A 19,585-nucleotide genomic window follows, 5' to 3' on the forward strand; every position below is an offset into this window, starting at 1 on the left:
ACTTTGGATATACTGGAAAAAGACAGTGACTAACACACGCCGATTTTTTTAAGTTTATCACAATTGTGTCTCTGGCATAAGTCTTCACTGCAGGCCCAATCCAGGATGCCCCTCTCACCACGAGGATTTGTTTAGTGTTTGCAATATTAGACCATGGTGTTTGGAAAGTCAGTGTATGATGTTATTCTTTAATTGCAAAGCGTCTTCAGTCAAGCCTTCTCCTAGAGAAGGGGCATTTCCCAAAGTTAGATCATAAGGGTAGGCCTGGGGAAGTAAATTAATAGTTGGCATAGGTGATGGTGATTTGCTTGAGGAGCAATAGTTCCTATCCTCCAGTGCATCTGTATTTCCCTTCGCAAGATGAAGGTTGTGCACTGAATGCTTGCGTAGGCGGAATCATATCTGCAATGGTACCCTGACGCCGGAGGGTGAATCGCCGTGACAGAGGAGCTAATCTTAGGAGCTAAAATGTTACTAAGGGGTTCTGTGCCTAAGATCAGACGGATCACTGACAGAATATCGAGGAGAAGAATATCGAGCTGCCACAATATCGAGGTAAAAATATAGAGTAACAGAATGTCGACTTCCTATCTACAAACAGGTAAGTACAAAAATATTGCATCCTAAATATTGTTGTTAATAATATAGGGGCGATTATGTTGGCGGGTGGATTGCCACCACCGCCATGGTGGTAATCCGCCCACCAACATTCACCACCTGCCTACCTTTTCCCCCTGCCACATTACGATGGCGGGTGACCCCGGCAGACGGGAAGACCGCCTGACGGTTTTCCGCCGGTCAACGAGTCGACCGGGCGGTAAAGGGGCTCAACATGGTGGCGGTCATATTAAGATGCAGGCGGTCACTCGCCTTTCCATGGACTTTGCTGTTGGGGGCCCGTGGCGGGCCCCCAGGGTGTTGGGGGTGTGGGGGGTGCACATGTGGGGGTACCATCCCTGCATTTGTATGCGCAAGGTGGCAGGCACCGCGCGGTGCCTGCCACGTTGTGCATGCAAATGCACAACATCCCTTTTTTACATTTAGGTGGGTGCTGCTGACAGCACCGCCCGCCGCAATGTAAAAAATGCGGAATGCGCCCACCAGTGTGGCGGGCGCATCCTAATTTCAATTGCGGGACCGCCGCACATATGGCAGGTGATCCCTTTTGCCGTTACCACCCGCCATCGTAATGGACCCCATAGTTTGCTAAAATATCGACTTTTTTAAATGTCTTAAAAGTCAAATAAAATTAATTAAAAAATAAATATAATTAAGTCAAACATAGTTAAAAATGTTTTAAAAACGTTAAAATTAATGAATAATAAATGCAATGTAAAAAAACAAACATGCATTTTTTAAAATATGTATATTAACCTAATAATATTAAAACATAATTAATATTTTTAATGATAAAATGTTAACAACATAATTTAAAATATGATTACATATATATATAAATAAACCTATAATATAAATATAAAAATAAATTATATATAACTTAAAATATTAAAATAAATATGTTTTTAAAATAATATTTTACACTACATTAAACATAACAATACTGAAAATGTTGCATAGCATAGGGGATAAAAATGCTATTCCCACTCCAGCAAGTGGTACAGTAGGGAAAGTGTTGGATAGCGGGTGGATAAAAATTACAATTCCCACTCCAGCAAGTGGAACAGTAGAGAAAGTGTTTGATAGCAGGTGGGTAAAAATTACTTTTCCCACTCCTGTGAGTAAAACAGTAGGAAAAGTGTTGGATAGCGGGAGGGTAAAAATTACTATTCCCACTCCAGTGAGTGCAACAGTAGGGAAAGTGTTGGATAGTGGGAGGGTAAAAATTACTATTCCCACTCCAGTGAGTGCAACAGTAGGAAAAGTGTTGGATAGCGGGAGGGTAAAAATTACTATTCCCACTCCAGTGAATGCAACAGTAGAGAAAGTGTTGGATAGCGGGTGGGAATAATTTAATATTCCCACTCCACCAAGTGTAACGGTAGGGAAAGTGTTGGATAGCGTAGGGGAATAATTTAGTATACCCACTCCTGCAATATAATTAACATTAATTAACAAGTAATTATTTTTTCAAAATTAATTTACCTCGCACCATTTTCCCCTCTAAACGTCACCTACAACATTGTAAAATATTAATAAATTAACATAATTAATTAACAATTAATTAACTAATAACAATTAACAAAAAAATAATAACCATCAAATATAAATTAATTTACACATTTAACACTATAAAATAACTTTTAATAAATATAATATGAAAAATAATAAATATTACATTAAATCTAAATTACTTCCTACCCTACTCCCCTATCAACACTCAACCCACTCCTAAAAAAGGTACACAATGAACATATTTACAAACTAATTATTAATAATTATTATCTAAATAATTACTAATTAATAAAAAAGTAACACAATTAACATAATTACCAATTAATTATTAATTTTTATTAATCAATGTATAATTAATTATTAATAAATTAATTAACTTAATTAACAATATAAATTATTAAATACTAATTAAAAAGGAGATGCGATATCTTGGTTTAAGAATAGTCCAAGATATCAATTTAATTGCTGAAACAAACTTAAGTAGGGTGTTTAAAGAGATCGTCAAACTAATGAAGAATTGGGTACACCTCCCATTAACGATTCTAGGGAGAGTTAGCTTGGTCAAGATGAGCATCCTGCCAAAGATTACCTTCATATTTAACTCACTACCATTACACGTCCATAAAGCCACTATACACAGCATACAGCAAGCAATAAATTCATTTATTTGGGCTAATAAAGGGAGTAGGATCTCTTGGAAGAAACTGCAAAGAAGAAGGGAGAAGGGAGGTCTATCTTTACCAGACATACAATATTATGCGTGGGCCTTCCAACTAAAAAATTCCAGAATGCTTATAAAGATTCCCGATGGATCCATAATAGGTTTAATGTATTCAGCCATGCTAAAAGAATGTAAAATAAATCCAGACTGCTGCCTCTTTAAATTTGGAGATCCCAATTTAAAAAAAAAAGTTAAACTAAATGTGCTACATTCAATGGCAATAATGTGGTACCACATCAGACGCCTTTCGAAATTAGATTATTACTCCCACTTTGCCCCGATGTGGAATTCTCCAGGAACCCCAGAGTGTCTCAACGACAAGTTGGCGCTACCATTTAGAGACGCTGACCTAAACGTCTGGGGGGATTTAACCAGAGAAGGTAACTTATTACTCTGGTACGGACTGATGAAGGGTAACCTCTCAAAGTTTAAATATCTACAACTAAAAAGTTGGGCACAAAGCATAGAATCGACTTTGGATATTGGCAATATCTTAGAAGATGAATTGGTAACTAAACTACCAGGAAACACAGAAGTAGCACTCTGGTACTGGCATCTTCAAGACATAATGGATGGAGAATTCACTTTGGCGGAGGAGCTGTGGGGAAATTACTTGCCTCTGGAGCAGTTGCAGAATATTTGGCATCACAGTTAAACCTGCTTTTTTAAGAAGAAAACACCTTTTTTTTTTAACTCCATAGGGCATATATAACAGCCGAAAAACTATCTAAGATGGGGAAAGGAAGCCAAACCTGCTGTGCTAAATGTGGGTTGGAAAAGGCAACAGACATCCATATGTTCTTCCAATGCCCCACAATCAGTGAGTTCTGGGAAAAAGTACAAACAACAATGACAGGTATTTTGGGTCAACAAATAAAGGTAAGCCTTTCTTTGGTTATCTTTGGGGTGGTTGACGAACTTGTAGGTAACATCAGAGATTTGTTGTTTTATGCAATATTACTGGCCAGAAGGGAAGTTTGTCACAAATGGGTGAGCAGCATACCTCCACAACACTCAGAATGGTTGGAATCATTCATATATATGTCCAAGATGGATCTTGCAGGGAATAAGTCTTAGAAGAAAGCCTTCTGAAACCCCCTATTAGTATGGTTGGAGAGCCAAGGAGGGTTGTGAAAAAATCTTTGTGGGTAAATTGCTGATACAAATCTATAATCTTGTCCAATGATTACACCGGTTAACACTCTTGGACTGCTACAGGGCCCCTATGTACTTCAGAAATCTAAGCAGTATTGGTGTTATACCGTGTGAGACAGAAAGCCGCAGAAAGGTTGGTGCCTATTGTAGTATGCCTGGTAGCGGTCAGTATCTCTTCCATTATAAAGGGCAGGAAAAACGGACATCTTTCTCTTTTTCTGAGGTGAATGAGGACAAAAATATATATATATATAAATTATTAAATACTAAATTATTAATGTATAAAATAATTAATTAATTAATTTCAATTAAATTACTTCCCACCCTATTCCTCTATAAACCCACAACCCGCTGCAGAATTAAATTACGCAAAAACTAATTAACATATAATTAATTAATTCTAAATAAATCTTAAAACATATTTTATAATTAAATTACTTCCCACCCTATTCCCCTATAAACCCACAACCCGCTAGGAAATTAAATTACGCAAAAATTAAATAACATAAAATTCATTACTTTAAAAAAATTCAAACATACATTACAAAAATAATACATACTTTTAACACATATACTAACACCTAAAACACTAAAATAAAATGGATATTTTTAACAACTATATTATGACTGTCGATATTATTAACTTCGATATTATGAAAAACAATATTTCTTACCTGCATTTCGATATTCTGCACCACTATATTTTTGAAAGTCGATATTATGTCCAGTCGATATTTAAAACTCGATATTTTGCCATATCAATATTTAAAATTCGATATTGTGACTGTTCATTGATCATACAACTCATTCAGTTTCAACTTTATCCGCTCCAACCTAGTCAGAACTGGGCTCAAATGCTCCTGCAGTAGACCGTCAAACTATTGCACAAATGTTATGCCTGCATCAATAGTCTGCCAGCCTAAATCAGACCCATTGCTTGTGAGCTTCCTCTCTGCAAGTTCAATTTGCTTTTTAATTACTCTGTCTCTGACTACACTTGCAAGGACATTATCAATAGTAGACCTGGGAGCAGTAGCAATAATATTACCTACCGTCTTGCATTTGCCATTCTAAGCTGAATATAGTCGCTTGCTTTTCTGGCGGGCAAAAGATGGAGGAGTAGCCCAGCCGGGCCAAGTTCGGGCATAGTCCTTCTCTTAGTCGGTCTTCGCCCAGGCACAAGCCCAGCACCTTGACCAGCGGGAGTATGGGTCTAGTAGTCCTGGTCCAAGCAGGCAAGCAACTGAAGTAAGGAGTGTTCCAACTCAGCACTACTGGTGCTCCAATAGTTGATAAATGCCAGATGGTGTACGTTAAAGTATTCTCCTGCCTCAAATTCAGGGATAGTCCCAGGAGCTGTTAGTGTGCGAGTTAGTGTTCAAGTTTTCGTCGTCCAAGTACCGCTTGTGCTCAATATAATGTGAATTGTCACTTTTCACATTTATACTTATTTCACTTACGAGGCAGAGATTTTAGTCAGGGCTGAGTTGCTTAATCAAGTATTTTGATTCCTGAGCCCAAAGCATAAACTGTATCGCAAGCCACTGACCCACTGGGGCCGCCCTGGTCTGCAGGCAGGCCCGGCTCTAGGATTCTTGCTCTGGGAAGGCCATAAACAGGGATGGGTGGGGCACAGAGATGAATGGGCAGTGGCTAAAAACCAACAAAGTATGGCAGCGATCTGAAATTTTAGGTACTAACAGCTGTCGGCTTGAAATTGTACATTTTAACACCATAACCACCACTCAGCGAGGTACATACTTTGCTTTCCCCGCTGCGCTTCCGGCTTTGTGGAAGGTGGAGGGGCTCTGCATGCATGCAGATAGACTACCGCAGATAGTGTACGGTCATTAAAGCTATTCCAGAGCCCAATATTTTGCCTATACGGGCATGGACTACGTTGGTGTTGAAGTTGAATACCCTTGCATTAAATCTCTCACTAAGAGCTTGTAATGGCCGTACACTATCTGATACCCCTGGGAAGCATACCTTCAATAGACCAGGGCACACTTCGATTATAGATTACATCCTGGTAGACACCAAATCCTGGCATTGGGTATTAGATTTCAAGATAATCCCCCGTCATGATAGTGATCATAATGCCCTTGTTCTAGAGGTAATATCGCCATATGCCGAGAATGTATCAGATACATCCTCACCACCTGGCCCTAGATTAACACTGTCTAATGGAGGGAAGAGAGTTCGCTGGGAGGATCTTTCCCAAACGCATAAAAAACTGGCCTCCCTATACCAATCAATCATACCATTTCTTGAGGTTGCGAGCCAACTCACAGTGACCAATGGCACCCTTATTTCTCAAAGTAAAATCTTCAACAACCATCAAGATTTACTTTCCACTAAGGCTATCATTTTTCACCCTAATAAAACCCTAGGCTAACTAGAAAACCTCGCCACCCATGGTATAATGAATGCTGTGGTGCAACTAAGTCTGCTCTTTTAGCTGCCATTAAAGCTAATGACAGGTCAATAATCAAGGTAGCCAGGGCAGTCCACAAAAATGCCATTGCAAAGGCAAAAAGTAGTTGGGAGTGCCAAAAATGGGATTCTCTTAGAAGTGCTCTAAACAATCATGACATGAGGGCATTTTGGAATGGGGTAAATTTGGGATCCTTAGAAGGCGAATCGGCTATCAAACCTAATATTGGGGAGGATGTCTGGAGAGCACACTTTGAATCTTTATACCTAAGGGCAGAGGAAGTTGATGGGCCAATTGCCCAAAACCCCCACTCCTCTAGAGTCAACTTCTTTAGTCCCCTCTTTGTTCTCCCTGAAGGAGATTACTGATGCATTGGGCAAGATAACACCAGTTAAGGCACCAGGGCTGGATAAGATGCCTTGGGACCTCTTTCGCTCTGAGCCCACAGTTTGGGCCCCTTATTATTGGTCTTTTTTACATGCCATTTTACAGGGCTTGCCGATCCCTACCACCTGGGCTGGGGCAGAGAAAATCCCAATTTTCGAAAAGGGCTCCCTGCTCAACCCCGCCAACTATCACCCTTTTAGCCTCATAGATATAAGCCAGAAATTATTTGCCCGTGTAGTTCTGGGGTGACTGCAGACCTGGATGGAGAAGCTTAATGTTCTCACCCCCCTCGAAGCCGGGTTTAGAGTGAAGATCTCCACAACCGATCAAATCTTTAGACTGCAATTAGTGTATTGGAAAACTGTGTGCTTAGAGGGTGGCAGCCTCTATGTAATATTTGTGGACCTTAAATCTGCATTTGATCTGGTTCCGAGGGATAAACTTTGGGCAATTTTATTGGACATGGGAGTCCCTGAGTATCTCTGTCTTCAGGTGAAACGCTTACACAAAGGCATTTTTGCACGAATTAGGTATGGTAAAAATGGGGAATTGTCAGCCCCTTTGCTAGTAGAGAGAGGTGTTCGCCAAGGCTGCGTCTTGGCCCCGACCCTTTTATCCCTTTTCATCAATGGCCTAATCGAGACACTGGATGTCAGGAAAGACATTGATGCCCCCAGGCTAGCGAACCGTAAAATACCAGCCATGATGTTCGCAGATGACACCCTCCTACACTCGAAATCCCCTATGGAAATTCAGACATCTTTAGTATTTTCTGTAGAAATCAGAGCTTGGAGATTAATCTCCAAAAAACAAGTTATATGGTATTTAATATGAAAAACTGCAACCGTTAAAATCCCCATTTAGATGGAAGGCTATTAGAGAGGGTATCCATCTTTGATACTTGGGGTTTACGCATACTGAGAAAATGGATTGGGGTGCACAAATAAAGAAAGCAAGTTTAAAGTTGGCACAGACAGCAGTGGGCATCTCAAAGGTATATAGGAATGTACCCATAAATGGGTTAGCACCACGGTGGAAATTTACAAAGCACAGGCTAGGGGTGCTGCGTTATGTGGAGCTGAAATTTGGGACCATTGTTGATCAGGCTCTCTATCGCATACTGCAAACTCTTTTGCCAGGCAACTTACGGGTCTTCTCTCTAGCTCCCCATTAACCCCTCTTAGAATGGACCTTGGGATCAGACCTATCGCAGAAGAAGCAGCTCCCAGACCCCTTTTATTTTGGCGACGCCTGTGGAGCACTCCTGAATTGGTCCCATATAGGCAAGAGCTGAGCAAAGTTATGGGCCTACAAGGTGCTGGCAAATTGCCATGGCTAGCATACATCAGGAATATCTGCGAGGACTTTGGGAGGGGTAACTTGTGGAATAATGCAGAAGACACCTGACACGTGACCTCTAGAAAGGTCCTGATGGAGAGTTATAGAGAACATCAACTTACCCAGCTACAGAGGTGGTCTGCATCTGGCAGATTGACCCTTAGGTTCATGGAAGTAAAAGACCAACACAGGCTAGAATTCATTCTGGATGACATCCAGCTGCTCCTTGCCAAGAAGCTATTTCTGCAATTCAGACATGGGGTGCTCCTGCTGCGTACATTTACGAATTTGTGGGCGGGTTCTCCCAGTCCGGCTTGTTCAGTTTGTGAGAAGGCAGATGAGACCGAAATACATGTGTTATTTTTCTGTCAAGGTGACAGGAGGACAAGGATCCGATGGTTGTTACAGCTATGTAGAAACTTGGGGTCCAGTCATTGTAGTGAGGTTTTTAAGCTATTTAAATATGCCACCGATATGCCCATTATGTTCTCTATCTCACGTTTTCTATTCTCCATGTGGATTACTCGCAGAGCTATCCTAAAGAAGAACTTATAGTTCTGCCCTGTTCATTTTTATTTAGTATGCTAATTGGGCCCCACTTTCTCTTTTTATATTGAATTAAATCAATTGATGAATTTCATAATTACTAATTTTTTATTTAATGAGTGCTTTATCAGTCGTTTTTTTACTGTTCCATTTTTAACTACTTTTCAGTGTTTAGAACGCTGGCAAATGTGGGTTATTTTCACAGTTTTAAAATATCTTGATTTCTCTCCTCATTTGCATTAACCTCTGTACCACTCTTGCGCTGTACACGATTTCTAGAATATGTGGCTAAAATCTAAAGCAAAAGCGTACATGCTGTTGAAGCTTCGCACGTGCACTTTTTTTTCTCTTCAGGAATGGTAATCTAAATTAGAGATCCCATTGAATTATATGGGATTATTGCAATAGTTTATCTCCCTGCTGAGTTACGAATTATCCACTTTATTGACATTGCTTTCTAAATCTTGCAACCGCCACCATGCTGTTTAAAGGTTTGCATATGCGCTTTTTAAAGAGATCCGCTTTTGAGTGAAGAGGTCTTCTTGCTCTAGCAGCCCCACTGTGTATGCACACGCACATTATCGATCTCTTTTGTTTGGTTAATGCAAAGACCACATGTAGTACATGTATTGTACTAGCATCTCATGTCTTTTAGATAACTGTGGCAAGGCTGGTGAGAGGGGGAGTCCTAGTGCTTAATTTGTAAAATATGAAGTCCAGGTGCTCAAAACTTTTCAGGAGGCCACACCCACTTCCTCCCTGGCTCCACCCACTTCCTCTACTGGCTCCACCCCAAAACTATTGGCTCCGCCCACATCCTCAACTGGCACTGTTGAGTCAGATGTAATACCCGATCTGAATTTAAGCAAGGGAGCCATCCCGCAAGAAAGGATTTGATAGATGGTTCCCCTGCCGTCTGAACATTTTGAAAAAGATTAAATCAAAAGTGCATTTAAAGCACAATTTTGGAATAAATTAGCTAAAACGACTAATGCATTGGAAAGAGACACTTGAAAAATTCTAGTGCTCTATGTGCCGATTTGGGGAAAGAACAATACTGGGGTATGCCATTTTTAACAGAGACTAATTGTATCATGAGATTGAAGATACAACTATTACCTGTGGTTAATTTGTAAATAAATAAGTGCCAGGGCTCTGTTCAGGAGGCAGCTTGCACCAGCCCATTTCTCTTGTTAGTGCCGCTTAAAACAAAACCATCCTCTAAGCATGAGAGTGGGTCAAAGATGTGGCGTAATGGCCAGAGCTGCCAACTTCGGAGCACGGTAACCAGGTTCGAGTCTCGGCTGCGGTTCAACATCCTGTGATTCTGGGCAAATCACTCAATCTTCCCCTGTATATGGATGTGTCTTTAACTTGTGCTCCTGAAAGTGTGAGTGTTGATGATTGAGTGCTGGTGCTGAGCACCTGAATTCACCTGCTTAAATTAGTCTCTGTTTATAAGGCACAGATTGGAGTGAGAAGCAGTTTTCACTTATTTGTATGCCATTGTAACTGAAAACAGATATGGCCCAATAACACATTATTTAGTGTCACTATACTAACATACATACATTACTACAGGGCAAAGGTCAAATTCAAGTTTTTACCACAGAAAGTTGAAAGGATAAAAATATTTTTTTGCTTCCTCACAGACTGGCTGTAACAATTACTTTACACAGGTAAGCAACTGTTCAAATAGTCATGCATCTCTTCAGTGCAATCTTACCCCATTACATGTGGGTGTTGGTTAAATACCACCTCCCATATTCGCCTCTTGTAAGTCATGGACCTCCTCCAATCTCAACATTGGTAATAAACAGCATATCACACGCTGCATATCTACTCCGCATATATGCACGAACGAAGCACAGCAAAGAATTAGATCGGCAACCGGGCACTTTTTCATCCACATTTCAAGAATGGTGTGCACTACTTTTCCTCCGGTATCATCTATTTGGAAAACACTACATGATTTCAAGAGGGTGTGTGTTTCTATCCCACGAGTAAAATGGTAATAACATGCATTCTAATGAGACCCCGGTATAATAAGTAAGTTTCTGTCTGAGAAACACGCACGTGGCCTGGTGTTAAAATAGCACCCTGCTTAAGGGGACGCTGTCAAAGGTATGGGGCTCGTGGCGATATTTTGGAAGCCCCTGGCCCTGGGCCACTGAGTAAAGCAGTCTCTTCCAGCTTCAATAAATCTATCAAGCCGGTTTCACTTGTTTTCCCCAGACATCATAAACTAGGGCACAGTGAAACTGTAGAATTATCAAGGGAGAATTTCCTAAATGTGTGGGACTCGGGCACCACTACATTCTGTCACCTTTTGTCCTCTCAATCACAAAATTGGACTTTGTGTGAGCAGCCCCCACGAGGAACTGAGTGCCCACGAGCCAAGGTGCTTGCGCATGTGCGGCCGATGGGATGGAGGTTGCTGCACAGATACTAAGAATTAAGTTGCTAACAGAGTGATAATCTCTCTCATGTGTATGCAAGAAGGTGCAAACAGCGTGACAAAGTAAAAGCAAGTGCGGAGTCAGAAAAACGATTAAACCTTAACGTAGTCTGCCACTGCCCGGCCCGGGACAGGAGAAGGCTGGATGAAGGGCAACAGAGGCCGTTGCAGGGCCTCTAAAGATTAACCCCATTACACCGGACTTCATTGCCGAGCCGAAGCTAGCCTACCACGCCGGTGAGCTTTGCAGACAGTGTGACACCACCCTTCACGCTCTCACCCCCCCAAAGAAAACGCAATGATGCTACTTACACATACTGCTGGTGGTGGTGGGCAGCCGGGCACTGGCCGGCCTGCCTGCCTTTATACACTAGGCGGCCTAGGCCTGCTACGGCCTGCACTCGACTGGGGAGAGGCTCTGGTCCGTGGGCTAGAGCTGCCGCCTCTGGTGCAGGAAACCAGGGTTCGAGCCTCAGGGTCGCATCCACATCCTGGGTGCAGGAAACCAGGGTTCGAGCCTCGGGGTCGCGTCCACATCCTGGGTGCAGGAAACCAGGGTTCGAGCCTCGGGGTCGCGTCCACATCCTGTGATTCGGGGCAAATCACTTCATCTCCCCGTTCCTGAATATGTTATGTAACTAGGGTGCTCATGGAAAGCGTTCCAATACCTTCGGGTCGTGTTCGCGCTATATAAATATGCAAAAAAATTAAACTCGACGGCGGGGACAGTGCGTGCGGGTGTGCCTGGAGCGGGGCACTTTGAAAAAAATCTACGCACGCACAGCTCTCCACTCGCAATACAGCCCCCTGCCCAATGAGTGTCTCACAGCCCTCCCATTGGCCGCAGCCCGCCACCCGCCGCCTGCCGCTTAAAACACATTTGAAATGCGCATCGTCATTGAAATAAATAAATAACATGAGTCGGGCGGTCTGTGCGCGCGAGTCTGAGCCGGAGGTAAATTAGTTTTAGATACTGAATGTAGTAGTCTCGAGTCTACCCATATTTACATTGCCTGACATATGACGTGTCGTGCAGAGTCAGAGTTGCAGACGCGTGCTGTTATGTAGACCCGGCCCTGATAAATAAGTGGCGGTGCTAAGCACCGGAAAGCACCGGCACAAATTAAGCACTGAGTCCTTCTCGCCAACTAAAAACCAGACTGGAATTTTATTTTATTAACGTACTGTTCGGTCTCACCTAGCTCAATAGATATTATGTATGTGCTGTATGTGATATATTGCATTTCTATATGTGCTTTTATGGCCATACAGGCCGAAATAAAGTTTTTATGACTGACTGACTGAAATAGGATGTCGGTCGTGATGCCAATTTCAAACCGGTGGAGGAAAGAGAAATACTTCGCCGCCGAGTAAACAAAATATTGGGATAACAGTTTGGTGTGAATAAGAACATGTAATTGTTAATAATAAGAACATCAAGTAAAGCAGAGAGAATAATTCAAAACATGCGCTGCTTTCATTGAATCACAACTACTGATGTGATGAAAAGTAGGTGCAACGCAGACAAGTGATGTAAGCATGCTTCACTTCCCAAAGGGTCGTCTTGGGGATCCAAACAGTGGTGTCACTAGGGTGGTGCTGGGGGGTGCGGACCGCACCGGGTGACACCCTCACGGGGGTGACACCAAAGGGCCGGTCCGGTCGGTGTGTCTGTGGTGCACTGCACCGTCCGTGCAAAATTTTATTGAAAGTAAACAAACAGATTCCGAAACCGAAACGCAATGAGGACCGTGGACGCGACGCGCGCAACCTAACCTAAACGGTTTACCTTCTATTCAGCTTCAGCAGGAGGAGGTGCCGCCTGTGCGCAGCACGCACTGTCTCCTCCTCCGCCGCGTCTGCGCGCCTGACGTCACGTCGTCACTAGAGGGGCCCGGGTGCAGTCGGCGATGTTGTGAATGGTCCCAAGTGCGCGTGACTCGAGGGACGACTAGGAGCCGGAGGTGAGGACTCGGAGGTCTCAGGTGGTCGCCACAGCGCCACTATAATTTAATTTTTATTCAATATCCAAATTGAAAATAAATTCCAAGCAAGGCTAACGGCCGCGGGCCGGCCGACCGAGAGGTAGTCCCCCGGCCCCCCCCCCCCGTCTGCCAGTGTGTGATACTGTACCACATATCTGGGTGAGGGGTGTTACTTGTGCAGACGCTGAGCTTTGCTTCTGCGGCTAGTTGATCTGCAGAGGCGCACCATGTGTTCTGGGTTATGGTTTGTTTTCTGGGAACTTATAGCTCGCTGGATGCCACCAAGGCAGCTTCAAAGCTCTCGCTAGGGTAGGATTATACTGTGACCAGATTCTTACAGGCTTTAACAGCGGTTAAGAGAAAAGACATTTTATTGCAAATATTATAAATACCTTTCTTCTTCAACGTCATAGTGTGATAAGGATATACTTCAGTTTGAAACACACCCGGTGGCCCCACGGCAGCATTCCTTTCTCCAGAGTCTCCAGTTCTGTTACTTTTCCATCTCTCCCTCCCCCCCTCCTCCCTCACAGCCACAGTGAGCCCGCCCGGTCTCCTCACCTGTGGCACTGCGCAGAGGAATCCAGGGGGCGCGTTACCATTTCCTGCCTGTTGGTGCAAGACGGACGGGTCGCAACGAGGCTCGGGGCTGAGGCCCCAAGCAGTTACATTTCATTAGACTCCTATACAGCTGAAAAACACATAAACGGCACAAATATTAAAGTGAAGGTAGCGATTAGCTACAAAAAAAAACCACAATGGAAATGATTTTGTGATGACTGAAGGCTAGAAGCGCAACAGAAAGGAAGAATTAAGGGGCCAAGTTATTTGGAGTGAGTAGTGAGAAACAGTGAAAACGTTATTGGGTGCATGGAGTATCAGCGGGGATCAGCAAAAATTGGAATGCATTGCTGACCTGAGAATATGGCTAGGGACCGACCACTAGAAAAGAAATGGGATCTTGTATTAAAATGACCATATTTACATTTAAAGGCAAGCCAGAAGAAGCAAAAGAGGATCTGGCGGTTGAACTAAATCTTGAGGGGAGAAACTGAGTAAGGGAAGATGGACGAACTAGGTGTGAAAAATCTGGGATTCTGTTCCGCATACTGAACTGAGCGTGAAAAGTAGTTGGAACACGCAGGCACCTAATAGAAGAGTTAATAAGAAGAGATTGGTGGGAAATGAGAATATATATGCTAAATACAAGTATAAAATAAAAGCTGTTGTACAATCATGAAAGTAGCACTGTCAAACCCCAATATATTTCTGCTCGAAAAGGCCTCGATATTGACTTTGCCAATGCTTTTTTTCCTAAATGCCTGACACATAAATGGCTAACAATCTTGGAATGGGGTTTATACTAAAGAAATGCATCCCATAGCTATGAAGTGCACAAGTGCGAGGTTAGGGCAGATGGAGTAAAAGCATGGAAACACGTGCCACCACCAACTCAGCAGGTGAGTGGCCTATTTCCTATTCAGTGCAGGGCGGTGGGTGGGGGGCGATTCCATGTGTTTCTGCGCTAGTGCGCTCAAACATCTGGTTCAACAAACTAAACTGTCCTCAAACTAGATGATCTTTCCTTTTGAACATAAAAGTGGCGAACTTGCCTCAGCTGATCTCTGCTCATGCGCAGAGTGGACTGGATTCACACCATGCGAGGCCACTTCATTGTAATAGCAAATAAACCTTGTGTGGTCACCGCGAGATAAACTTTGATCTCACCACCTTAGCTACATCAATAACCGCAATAGGCCCGTTTCAGCTTATAAAAGAAACTGTACCCCATCCCTCACAGTTGAGAACTATTTCATAGATTAACAATTAACCACAGAATGAAATTTGTGTACACACTGTGTGGTAAATCCAAAACGAAGCTGCCTTTCAACTCCTACTTATACTCCTTAATTTCGACCCGGATAATTTCTGCAGGCTCTCCACTGGCTGCTTATGCCCACATTAGGATCTTTCCAAGCTCACTGGACCCTTTGCATCATTGGCCCTACCTTCATCCACCTAAAACTATGGCAATACTCACAAAATATAATGCTGTAATCCAGCTGTCTCTAGTCCTGGCAAGGAAAAGTACATTTATGACAAGTGTGAATTGAGAAGGAGGCCTTGCTCTTTCCACATAGATGATAACAAACAGCTCAGGTTAGTGGATGATGGTACATATCCACAAGTCTGACTCCATCAGTCTTACACTTTTGCGCCACATGCCATACAAGCTTGCTGTTACATGATTGGAGCACTCCTCTGATAAATCCACAAGACACATAACACTTTCCATTTAGTATTATAAACAGACAACCTATCAACCAAATACAACAGCCAAGATGTTGGAACATGTCTGAAAATGCAACCCTCTCTCCATTAAAACTCTCTGCCTCACTTTATACTAAAGCGCAAACAAATGTTGATATTGGTGGTGGTGGTATTGGTGGTAGTGGTATTGATGGTGGTGGTCATAGTATTGGTGGTGTTAATAGTGGTGGCATTGGTGGTATTGGTGGTGGTGGTATTGGCGGTGGTATTTTTATTGATGGTGGCGGTATTGGTAGTGGTAGTGGTATTGTTATTCATGGTGGTGGTGGTGGTATTGGTGCTGGTGGTATTGGTATTGGTGGTGCTATTGGTGGTGGTGGCATTGGTGTTATTGGTGGTGGTGTTGGTGGTATTAGTGGTGATGGTGGTATTGGTGGTTTTGGTGGTAATCGTGGTGGTATTGGTGGTGGTGGCATTGGTATTCGTGGTGGTGGTGTTGATGGTATTGGTGGTAGGGGTGGTATTGGTGGTGGTATTGGTGGTGATGGTATTGGTGGTGGTGGTATTGGTGGTGGTGGTATTGGCGGTAAGTCGTGAGGGGGTGACACCATGAGTTACCCGCACCGGGTGACACCAACCCTAGTGACGCCACTGGATCCAAATACTTAAATATTTTAGTGAATAAAATGTTTGTTACATCTTCGGCCATTTTCAGTATCTATATCTGTCAGCACGCACTTCGAGCACAGTGTGTACATGCTCTCCACCTCCAGCACAGATACATCTTTGTGTACATACAGAACAAGTTCACATTGTCTGTCTTCCTTTCATAGTCCCGTGTGTTACATTGATGATGTCAGTACCTTGAGGTGTGCAGATCGGAACAGGCATTCAGGCCTTTGCAGGCGGAGTGGTTGTTTTGTGGCTGGTGAGAAAGACATCAAAGACAGGCATGTTTCTAAGAGGAAGGTGTGCCAGTGAATGTAGTGTTTTTTGCTATCGGAGGGACTGTTTTGAATGCGGTAGATCTGGCATGACATTTTCTTTTGTAAAAGGGGATATTCTTTTAAATGCCTGCACTAGACTAGACTGGAAACTAAAGATAGACCTATATGAGCGAGCACGACCCTCTCCATTACAGACACTAGAAGATTACACAAAACGTTTTTCAAAAGATTTATTTACAACATATTTATCCAAATATATTGTCTAAAAGCCCTCAGGCTCTGACAGGAGCTTATGAAATGTTCCTTTACATCAGGATCTGGCACAATATCCGAGAGCATTGTTCCCTTGAAGCAGGAAATAATGTATGCCAAAGTGGAAAGGATCAGGACCAAATAGAACTATAAAATTCAAAAGCCAGCACTTTGTCCAGAGAGCCATAAAGAATCAAGAACATGCCTTATTCTCTTTAGGTGAACTAATGCCCACGTGGACACGCTTAAGGGTCCGCTACAAGCTGTGGTTGAGTCCCTTGCGTAACATGAGCCGGGTTACCACATACTGGCCGAGTCTGATCGAATATCAGAGATAAGGACTCAAGCCTATTTTATCCTGCGGGTTGCCATCTGAAAGAAGGAGTCACAGGGCCCCTCCAAAGATTCTGGTCTTGTGCGCTGTCCTCCACCATTCCTAGTCCAGTCTTCATCCCACCTGTTACTGAGTGATATTCACATTCCCTACTGCTGCAGGAGGCTGTAGATTCGAGATGGTAGTCTTACTCACTGCCCATGCAAAGATAGAACCATAGCTGTCTGTCTCCTAGACTTTCAACTCCATCCAGATGTCTGAATCATGGGACCTATGGTTTGGGAGTCACATCGCCAGGAGAACCATCATGTGTGAAGAACCAGGTAAGTGGAGAAATGGGGGCACCTGTTGGAGATATATGCTGCCAGTCCATAGACTGCATATACTGCCAGATGTGCTTGGGTTACCACCGTACAGGGAAGTGTGAACTCTCTTGAGTGAAGTCCTAACAACCCGTCTCTCCCCTGCAGGCTTTTCGAATATGTCAATGAAAACAAGTTGTTCACCAGACCTACTTTTGCACGACTGAAGACCCTGCTCGACAACTATGATCGCATGACCGGCACTGCCGAGACAGTTCCAGGCTCAGAGGTCCAAGAACAGGACGCCTTCCTGGAGGAGATATTCAAGACTCAAGTCATGAGCAAGCTCTACAGTTTCTTATCCTCCAAAGGTAAACCCGTAGGCTTGGGGGATCGGTTATGGGTAATCCAGTTATCAGGAGTAGACAGCCTACAAAAGTGTTGGTAGATTGTCTGACAAGCCATTGCCTCTAATAGGCAAAAGGGTTTGGGCAGTTCCAATCACATTTCAGTTGAGCCTGACATGTGCCTGGCTCTGCCACAGCACCATGAACTTGTCAGACCTTGGGGCCTGATGAATGCGGTTGGGGAAGGAATGGAATCTGTTTTCTGGGTAATTAGTAATATATGACTGGGGGAGCCCTTCTAAGCCACAGACTGGTGAAGATCCACTGACAGTTCTATACCGTGCTGTTAAAATGAGGGATCGGTGGCAATGGTCAGCAGTTCACACCTGCCATTCATATAAGATTCCTTTCCAATTATTTCTATCCCTTCTCCCCTCAAGTGATGGGGGTCAAAGGAGGATTTATTTAGGAAGGGATGCCGGATGTTGTCTCTCATAATACAAACTACAAGGAGAACGTGAATATGATGCTCGTCCTGCTAAGGCAGTTGGAAGGGGAAGCAAAAGGCCCAGTCTCTTCTACAGTATCGCTTCTCCAAGGGCTTCTCAATATAAGCCACCGGGCGCATGTGTCAACCAAGACCCGTCTTGCCTTCTCCTATGGTGAAGAAGCAAATCACAGCAAAATAAATCATGAAAAGTGCGAGGTAGCTTCAAAGATAGGCATGATCTGGTCATTAAGTGGTGCAGAAAAGTGGTGGTTACTGTCAATAGTGCAGAAGGTGCAGTGGCACCGGATCCTGGCGGGTCCTTTGCACTTTAGGTGGAAGACCCATTTTCCTTGTTGCTGTAAGGTCTTTGGAACCACTGGTACGCCACTGTGCAGAAGTAGTATAGCTTTCCTGTCCATAAGGTACTGTCATTTCCATAACAAGCTCCTCGATAGGGTGGCTACCTCACTCCATATCATTACAGACTCTGACTCCAGTCCTGAGATTTCCATTGACAGCCAAATTCATTTTGGGTGCTGTCGTTTTGCTTTGCTTCTATTGAAATGATTGGACTAACACATCTGAGATCAGTGTTTTTTAGTTTAAAAGCCCAGGAATGAAACAGTGGTTGTGATGACTTGGAGTGTATTGTCCACCCTACCTGGTCACCATCTACCATACACAAGCACCTTTTACTGGGACTACCTCACAGAAGAGGAGAAGGAGGAGGGTGACCAAAAGAGTAACACAGACAAGCACTTCCACTATTTAAACAAGCATTGGATTAGAAAATACAAATGTTTGTCCTTTACAGACAGGCATGGTTTTATTTATTTTGCAAACGTATGCAATAAGCATCACAATTTTAAAAGTAATACAAATTAAAAGTGCCACCATTTAAAGTGGCATTCTTATGTTTGTTAGAAACAAAATTAAGTAAACAAAAATACCACAAAATACATTTTAAAAACTTGAAATAAAAGCAGAGATAAAAGCAAAGATTGGCTCACCAGCTGTGACATGTTAGTGGACTTCTTTTTAGGCACATGTGCACAATCAAAATACTGTCTATCTAAGTGAAGTGATCTAATGCTTGAAGTGTGCTCACCCAATACCCATGTTGTATGCTTCTGTGGGCAGAAGCCAATGTGGATTACATTTGAACAGACCAGTGGACGAAAAGGGCAGAACCAAGGCCCCTCTGAATATGCATGTATTTTTTTAATTTATGATTTTTATTACATGAGGCTGCCAAGATAGGTAAAGCTGTCCAAGACTAAACTTAAAAAAGATTCATCACAGAAGCAGACTTGCCTGCAGGGTGGGTGTAATTTCCCTGATAGGCAGATGTGACCGAGACACACAAATGTAAGTAGGGATCTACGAAAGGTGCCTTGACCCTAATGCAAGGAAGGGAAATCGGCTTTCTACATGGTAGTAAAAGAGAGCACTGGGATTGGGTAGTAAGAAACAGCCATGATT

General features: G+C 43.1%; 1 protein-coding gene across 1 annotated transcript in view; it reads left to right on the top strand.

The window, feature by feature from the left end:
* LOC146833170 (uridylate-specific endoribonuclease C-like) overlaps positions 1 to 19,585 on the top strand; it is a 139,415-nt gene that overhangs the window by 82,433 nt on the left and 37,397 nt on the right. The window contains exon 3 of the mRNA XM_085600811.1: positions 17,435 to 17,637. Within this exon, the coding sequence (XP_085456937.1) occupies positions 17,435 to 17,637 (203 nt within the window). The remainder of the gene's footprint in view (positions 1 to 17,434; positions 17,638 to 19,585) is intronic.

Source organism: Triturus cristatus, chromosome 4_2 (genome assembly GCF_964204655.1).
Source record: "Triturus cristatus chromosome 4_2, aTriCri1.1, whole genome shotgun sequence".
Classification (NCBI taxonomy): Eukaryota; Metazoa; Chordata; class Amphibia; order Caudata; family Salamandridae; genus Triturus; species Triturus cristatus.